A 9,307-nucleotide genomic window follows, 5' to 3' on the forward strand; every position below is an offset into this window, starting at 1 on the left:
AAGTGGATGATTCTACCTGTGAATCGAAGTACATAGTTGCAAGAGAAGCATCGAAGGAATCAATTTGGTTGAAGAACTTCATCGGAGATCTTGGAGTTTTTCTCACCATCAAGAAGCTAACGGAAATTTTCTGTGATAATGAAGGAGCGGTTGCCTTGACAAAGGAACCAAGAGATCATGGCAGATCAAGACATATCGATAGAAAGTACCATTTCATCAGACATAGAGTATAAGAATGTCACCTCGTAATGAAGAGGGTATCATCTGAAGAGAATCCTGCAGATCCACTCATAAATCGGAGTAGGGCTAAACACATTCAGCATGCTAGGAGCATTGGTCTGAGAGATGACACTAGTTTTAGTAGTTAGATAGCTAGTTTGAAACTTTTAACAAAGTAAATGTAATTGAATTTTGGTGACTAAATAATAGAGAATTATTTATGATTTTGTTTACTACCTTTTGTCAGTTTACTCTTGTGTGTTCATTTTGGATGTTTTACTTCCCGAATGATTCGATTATTCAAACTCCACAGTCGATCAAACTTTTGGAAATAAGTGGTGAATTAAGACTTTCATGTATTGAATTATAGATTGTCTAAAGAGTTTTAGACATAGAAATAGTATTGCTACAATGTTCATGAGTACTTAGAAATGGAGATTTAAGTATTGGATTAACCCATGCTCAAAGAATTACTTCATGGAATTTATCACAAGTAATTCTGAGACAATAATATCTTATAATCTAAAAATAGAGATATATGAGTTGTGGTTTATAAGTCAGTTATGCACTCATAATACGTAAACACATCAGAAACTTGATGTTATAGAACGTATTGTTATGCATGATTTGATGAGTAAATGGTACAAGCATGTAAGTCAAATTTTGTTCATTCCTTTTACCCTAACATAAAAAGAAATATATTTGGGCCCCTCAATGTTTTGGTGTCGACATATAGTGTCGGACCCGTCCAGGACTAAATTAATGTGTTCAATTAGAAGTTCTATGTCATTACAAATCAAAAATCGGAAAACAAATTATTGGACAATGAGATTGACTCTATTCCATGTCTCATGTTCGAATGATATCTTGCAGAATGGAGGATTATATGATCATTTATCTTAGGACACGTAACTGAATGGATCAGAGTTCAATAGCGGCTTTTGGAAGCTACAATTTGCTATAAATTTGGAAGTTATACTAGAAATTATAGTTACAGAATTATCCAAGTGGGAAACTATTGGATTAGGTGTCTAAGCCCATAACTATTATTGATATATACTTGAATAGATAGTAGCACAGTCCTTTTAGGTTCCCTCAAACCTAGCAATTGGACATGATGATTTTTTAGAGTGAGAGGTTGATTTATTATTTGATTAATAAATTGGAATAAATAATTTATTAATATATTATGAGAATAATATATTAATTAGAAATAATATTATTTAATTAATAATTAATCAGAAATTAAGTGGAATTAATTTTAGGATTAATGAAATTAATTAAAAGTGTAGGGTCTAAAGTGAAATTATTCAATAGTTGAACAAAAGGCTCCAGAACCTTCCACTAGAAGGGTGGACAGTTTCAAGGGGACATTCTAGGGTTTCTAGATTATCCCATGTGAATATGGAGCTGGATAATTACCAATTTGAAATATTATTATTATATTCAGATTAAGGTTATACAGGGCTTCCTGCACCACTATATAAAGGACCCTAGCCCTTCATATTTCGATCACTCATACTCTTAGAGAGATAGCCAAAATTTTGCTTCCTCCTCTCCTCTTTCCATAATCTTCCTCTTGCTAGTTGAGTGTGATTCCATTAGAGGCACGAAACTTGTGGTGCTTGCTTCCAAGAGATCAACAAAGGAGAATTCTAGTTGTTTACTATAATAACTAAAAGGTATGTAACTCTAAACCTTTTATTTGGTAATTTTAAAATTACCTATGGTTTCTAGAGTTCTTATTTTGATGTTTTTAGTTACAGGTTCAATAGAGAAAACATTGATCTTGTTTTAGGTTGCATGCACACTTAAGAGTTTTAAGTTTGTTTTGTTATGCCTAAAACCCATCAAAATCCAAGTGGGGGAGAATCGTTTAGATTATCGGGGATAGTTTCAGGTGTGGAACAAGCAGGATTTCCACATCCTAGTCAAGAGGAAAGCCAATTCAAGTGGCGGTATGGATAGAGGTTATACAAGGTTGTGGGTTTAACACTTTTCGTCGATTGGGTGGCACATTTGTTGTGATGCATGGCAGATATGTGATTGGATCCAAGTTGATTGTCGTGTTAGAGCCTCTTTGCCTGTTCTTGTATGATGAAGGCTTTGGGATTCGAAGCATGACCTGGACACCTGATTGGGATGTAGTCGATGTGGTTTTGATTCATGATTGATTGAGGGTTGGTATGGTAGATGGAGGCTAAGACCATGAGTCGGGCTCATTTTTGTTATGGCAGTGTTGTAATACTACGGGATAGACATAACATACACAAGGATGATAGGCTGCTATCGAAGCGTTGTAAGTCTGCGATGGAGTCGTAGCATTCATTAGGATGAGATAGGCCATTGTAGGAGTAGTTGTTGTGCTGAAGAAGGATCAGCGTATGCCTAGGTCGAGGTGATCAATATTATTGGTAATCCACTCCTTGTTTGGAATGATGATCGTTAGATCTGAGTCAATGTTGGGCCTGTACATCACTTGAGTACGTGAGACCTATGGGCAAGGCCCGTTCGATAGTGCAGATTGGGTGAGACCCATGTGTGAGGCCCATTTAGTTATGATTAGTATGGGTGAGACTTGGTGGATATTGGCTTGAATAAGGTATTCGATCACTTTTAGACATGATGACTCAGTGATCAATGGATGGCATCCGTGTGGATTTTAGGCTTAGGTAACATGTATCAGTTAGACTCTTGGGTGGAGTCTAGTTGTGTGACCGTGTGTGAGACCGTCGGACAATTCGGGATTTTATATCACAGAATAGTAGAAGGTCCTCAGGGGATCTGAGGACTTTAGATAAAATGAGTATGTGAATCTTGATTAATGGGTTGTGCGTTATGATCTAGGTTGGCACATAGGGATGCGACTCGAGTTGGGAGTCACCTTTGTTTGTATGAAAGATCTCTTTAGCAACAATGTATGGTCAAGGATTTTGTCTGCCAGGGGTATAAACTAGATAATTTACGATCGAAAGGATTTCATTCAGTTTAGGTTACATAGGAAGGACATTTTGTCTATGTTTAGGAATGGTTCTGCGTGTGTAGAGGTCAGGCAAGGTATTGGAGTTCCAGATTTTTGGTAAAGAATTGATGGTTGTTCTTCCTTATTTAAGTTAGTGGGTTAATAATTTTCTCTACATCAGGACGTTTAAGTCCTGCTAAGGTTAGGTTTCAATTGTAGCGTTGGAAGGTCGTGGTGTGTATGAGTCACCATTTAGCCGACGCGGGGTTTAAGAAAAACGAGTCAACATCAGGACGTTTCAATTATCTCTGGCTTGAGGAGAATCTTCTGACAGTGTTTGGCGGGTCGTAGGCACCAATTTCGGTCCATTTGATTATGTTCATAGGATGCTAGTTGTCTGTGTGACTCTTATATGTATTGTATACGTTTGTATGTATACCAGGCGGGGCCCGATGCCATGTTAGGCCTGATGAATGTGTTAGGCAGGGCCCATGACATGCTACGATCAGATCTATATCGGGCAGGGCCCAATGGATGTCGGTTGAGGCCCATTGTATGTATGGTATGTGGTATCTTGGGGAACCCACTAAGCTTTGTGCTTATAGTTTTATGGTTATGGTTTCGTTTACTTCCAGTTCGAAAGGGAATGACCCGGCATGGCTGCACATCAACCCTCAGAGTTTTATTCTGCATGGTTGTTTATGATTTTTACTCTAATGTTTAAATAATATATCTATTTTGATTGGTTTTGGAATAAATCATTTGTCTGGTTTATTGTTTTAAACATGAAAAATTTTCTATAGATTTTTGGGATGTTACACAACTAGTTGTAAACTAGGAAATAGAAAAGTTTGTTTAATATAATATTAATGTTTGCTTTATCAAAAATGACCTTAATGAAAAATTTAAAAATGGTTCCTATAATTTCTAACCCTTTTGGTTTTCATTTGAAGCAATATATATATATATATATATATATATATATATATATATATATATATATATATATATATATATATATATATATATATATATATATATATAATTTTTTTTTTGTAAAACTCTTTTTAATACCGTCTAAACTAATAAACAAACTTAATAAAATTTATAACTTATTTTTAATAAGTAACCTCAAAGACCACCTAATGGTTTAACTTCAACATTGTTAAAATCACGATCTTGATAGTAGGATCGTACGATACTACGATCCTAGGTTTGAAAAACGAGTCAGATCGTATTTGGGGTATGATCGCAAGTAAAATCGTAGGATCATAAAATCTGGATTTGAGCCTATCCCACATTCCCTGGATTTTTTTAGAAGATGAAAAAAATGAATTTTACCACTTTATGTCTTTTACTCTTTACCAATTTTTATTAATATCACCATATTGAGATGAAGATGGAACATGAAGAACTCATACCTGTCCAGTGGTAACTTTGTCTCGAACAAAATGGAGGTCAATCTCAATATGCTTAGTCCGTTGATGTTAAATTGGATTAGATGACATAAAACAACACTAACATTGCCACAATATACAAGAGTAGCCCGATGAGGAGCAGTGAAGCTCAAGGAGCAAATTTCGAATCCAACACGTCTCAACAATAATGTTGGCCACCCCACGATACTCAACCTCGGCACTCTATCGAGAGATCATTGACTGATGTTTAGAAGACCATGAAAGAATATTGTGTCCAAGAAAGACATAGTAACCAGATGTTGAGCGTCTAGTAACCGGACAACCACCCCAATCGGCATCAGAATATGCAATAAGATCACGAGACGGAGAACTGAACAACTGAAGACCATGGTTCGTAGTACTTAGAACATATATGAGAATGCGTTTGAGCATAGTGAAATGGGGTTCAAGAGGGTCATCCATGTAAAGATAGATCGGTTGAACGACATAAGTGATATCTGGGCAAGTGAAAGTGAGATACTGAAGAGCACCTGCAAGACTCCTATATAACGTTGGATCAACAACAGGTGGGCTAGATCCATAAAATTTGGAAGACAACTCTGTAGGTGTGAAGGCAGGCTTATAGTTAATCATGGATGCACGCTTAAGAATTTCATTTGCATATTTCTACTGAGACAAGAACATGCCAGTAGCAGAGCAAGTAATAGAAATCCCAAGAAAATAATGAAGATAACCCAAATCAGTCATAGAGAACTCAATGCTGAGGATGGAGATGAGATGGGTTAATAGCTCAGAGGATGACCCTGTAAGGATAATGTTCTACATAGAGAAGTAAATATGCAATGTTACTACCCGTCCAGTAGATGAAGGGAGAATAATCACACATGCTATGCACAAAACCAAATACGACAGATAAAATTAGCAAAGCACTGAAACCAAGCGTGTGGAGCCTGTTTGAGACCATATAAGGATCTCCGAAGTAAACATACATGATCTGGTATAGAAGGATCTTGGTAACAAAGTGCTTGTTGCATGTAGACAGTCTCCTAAAGGTGACCATGAAGAAAAGCATTCTTCACATCAAGTTGCGGAATGGGCCATTTATGAGTGGCCGCAATGCTGAGAACTATACGAATGGAATTCGGTTTAACAACCAGACTAAATGTCTCATCACAATCAATATCGGGTCTTGTCACAACTAGAAATTTTGTGTCTTGTAATCACTACACTCAAGTAAAACGTAGAATCAAAAACTTAAGAGCATGTATGATGCTTACTCTATGACAACAAAAATTTCAATCCAATACACCATACAAGTACTTCAAATAGTCAACAAGTAATTGGAAACCCTATAAGTTCTTGTGTAGGTCCACTTTGGACTAGGACTTCCTTATTGGGCCCAATAGGCCAATAAGCTTCCAATTTGACTATCTTGGGCTTAGAACCTTTAAGTAGGCTCTAATTGGACCCACTTTCATTTATTTCAACATTTTGGGCCATATTGGGCCTAGAATGGAATAAATTAAATATTATGAACCATTATGAACCATAATTAACCAAAACTAGCCTAACAAAGTATATAAAAAAAATCACACTTATATTTTATAGGACCAACAATCATTCAACTTAACTCTTATATGGGCTTAGGGGCAATAAAGCCCAAAAATCTCTTCTCCCCTCTCCAATCTCGACCCAAGCCCAAAGAAAAGGAAGAGTTGACCTTTGTTGCCACCTCACAATTATTCAAGGGTCTTCCATGCATCTTATCCCATATATCCATGCATACATCACTTCAAGATCTCTCTTCTTCTCCCTCTCTCTCATTCTCGGCCGAACACACACACATACACTCACAAAAATTCATTTCATCCTCTCTAAGTTTTGAAGAACATCTCCTCCCTCCTTCTTCTAAATCTTCGAGATTTAAGGTCATTCCAAGGAGATTTTTCACAAGGACTACCATCCAAGGTAAGTTTATACTTAAATCTATGATCTAGGTTCCTTGATTTATCAAACATCTCATCTTAACTCATAAAAATTTATGGTCTAAGTCCGAAAATCTCCTCAAGAAGTTGCTAGGGCCGAAAACAACATCAAACTTCTTCCATTCTCCTCCAAAACCGAAACCACACCCAAAGGTGAGCTTCATACCCCTATTTTTCGGTTTTTATAAGTTTTGTAGGGGGGGGGGAATACAAGCAAATGTGTAGATCTATGAGTATATGTATGCTTTGTATGATTTCTATGTTTATTTACATGTTCTTATGTGATTGTGGTGTTGAAACTAGTCAAAAAGTCCTCAAAATCGAGATTTGCATTAGGATGTATGAATCAAGTATTAAACATATTATTACACACAAATCATTTCTAGAAAAATAACCAAGTTGGTTAAGATGAAGTCCTTGGGCTAAAAATCCTATTTTTGGACTCAAAATGTTCAAAATATGAGGTTAAAGGGCCCAAAATGACAAAATACAAATTCTGATGGATGAAATGAGTCAAAACAGTTTCAATAAGGTATTTTTCTGGAAATATTCTCTTTGAAGGATTAAATGTGAAATGTTTAAGCATAATGGGCCAAAAAATGATTTTTTCGGCCCAATAAAGCCCAATATGCGAAAATTTCAAATTAGAGGGGTTGAAACTGTATTTCTCTATAAAACAGGGGACTACTAGTGCTCCAAGTCCATTTCAAGGGTTAAAAATGCTTTCATATTTAAAAGGGACCAAAGATGCAAAAATTTTCTACTTTGGGCCAAAAGTGTAAAAATTGTGAAAACAAGGGTTTCAGCTGAGAAAAATTTCATTTGATGGACTAAAACTGTTTTTCAAATAACTTTGAGCTGAAAAATAACTTTTCTACAAGTTTTGATACTAAAGTGTCAAGAAAAATGGTTTGAGGACTAAAGTAGAAATTTTTTATACAAAGGGTTAAAAGTGTAAATTATCCAAAAGAAAGGGGCTGCAAAAATGAAATATTCTAATGTTTTAAACAATAAATCCGACATGATGAAATACTAGCACCTCGACTATCGGCGAATTATAATACACCTTCAACACCAAAAATCGTTATCAAACGAATTGATTCGGTCTCGAATCAATAATGAATCCGAAATTACTAACACGAAGAAACTTCAATACACACGCGGAAATTTCGGGAAGTCAATACACACGTGGGAATACACCAGACGTCGATACACCGTCTTTGGGCATGAAAGTTTCAAATCTTGTTTGTTGGGCCTAGCTAGCCCAATGACATGATCTTTAGGCCCGAAAGAAACTCGCTTACATGTAGTTGGGTCTTATATGACCTAATTTCGTGTAAAAGGACTTTTACAGGCTTTGTGCTATTGGACCCCAAGGGCCCTCTGGTGCTGCTAGTAAAGTCGAGAATTTACCAAATGCGAGTCGGGATAAGGGCCCTTCACATTCACGATAGCCTTGAACGACTTACGGAAAATATCGGGGCTTCACACCCTTTTTCCTCCTCGGTTGTGGGGTTACGAGAAGTCCGGGTGATTAGATTAAGTGAATAGTGCGAGCGACGCCTAAGGGATCGTTTGTAGGGTTGTAAACTAGTCATTTTCATTAATGTGTGTTTATAACAATTCACGATCCATAATTAATCCAACGTCACCGGGACTCAACGAATACACCCGTCGTAATGAAATAACAAGACATAAATCATTTGATGCATAGTATTAGGAAAACATCGGGTTTTCCTAGGGTTTTCAATTAATACACCTACGAGATTACATACCGAGTTTTACAAATCGTACTTTTACATTTATAGAAACAAACAAGCATACTTACGGATCTTCACACTTTTTATACTATGCTCTTTTCAGAAAATATCGGAATTTCTTGTGATTTTCAAAACAATACAAACCCCTATATTTCAAACATTACTTATGAACTCACCAACATTTCATATGTTGACCGTTTTCAAAATACTTGTATTCTCAGATAACAGGTAAATCGAAAAGGAAATATGTATTCAGTAACGTCTTGCTGTTGTTTTAAATAGTATCGAACAATTTACTTTTGGGCATGTAATATTATGGATCAATGTACTGAATGTAAACGCTACCAGTTGTAACATTTCAATGCTTGGAAATGTATGATGTTATGTTTCATGTATATTCGTTGTGATGGTATTCAATTGAGTCACAATAGCTCTCGGACGTTTCCGCCGTCTGGTTCGGGGGTGTGACAGGTTGGTATCAGAGCCAGGTTTATAGTGAACTAGCATATCTAACCATACATTGATATGCAACTATAAACCAAAAGATCTGAACAAAACAAGTGAAATACAACAATAAAACACCTTTTCTTGCATTAGGAATAAGGAACATAACGTCGAACCAAACAAGATAATGCTAGTATCTCGGTTAATTCGGGACTGTTCTTAGCGGTACCAAGGAGTGGATGTAGCCTGATCAACTACACTCTCTCCAAAGTATAACTAACACACGTTCTGATGAGATCGTGATAGCTAGGGAACCTAAAACTATACCCCTTTTACCAACAAAAAGAGAACGCTTGCTTAGTCTGTACAATAGTTGTAGCATCCTAGGAATAATGTTAGCATATTTACATACTCACGCAGACAGCATGGCTGGTTTTCATCACCCTGGAGACCCTTATTTCCTTAATCAGGGGAATAACGGATGGTTAGAGGAAGAGTCTGAGGAAGACCCCGAAGAGG

The 9,307-nt window shown here is 36.4% G+C and overlaps 1 protein-coding gene across 1 annotated transcript; it reads right to left on the reverse strand.

The window, feature by feature from the left end:
- Window positions 1-4,821: 4,821 nt before the first annotated feature.
- On the reverse strand, window positions 4,822-5,232 carry LOC111894613 (uncharacterized mitochondrial protein AtMg00810-like). Its single transcript, XM_023890697.1, has one exon. The coding sequence runs from the start codon at window positions 5,230-5,232 to the stop codon at window positions 4,822-4,824; it is 411 nt and encodes a 136-aa protein (XP_023746465.1).
- Window positions 5,233-9,307: the final 4,075 nt, after the last annotated feature.

Source organism: Lactuca sativa, chromosome 4 (assembly GCF_002870075.4).
Source record: "Lactuca sativa cultivar Salinas chromosome 4, Lsat_Salinas_v11, whole genome shotgun sequence".
NCBI lineage: Eukaryota > Viridiplantae > Streptophyta > Magnoliopsida > Asterales > Asteraceae > Lactuca > Lactuca sativa.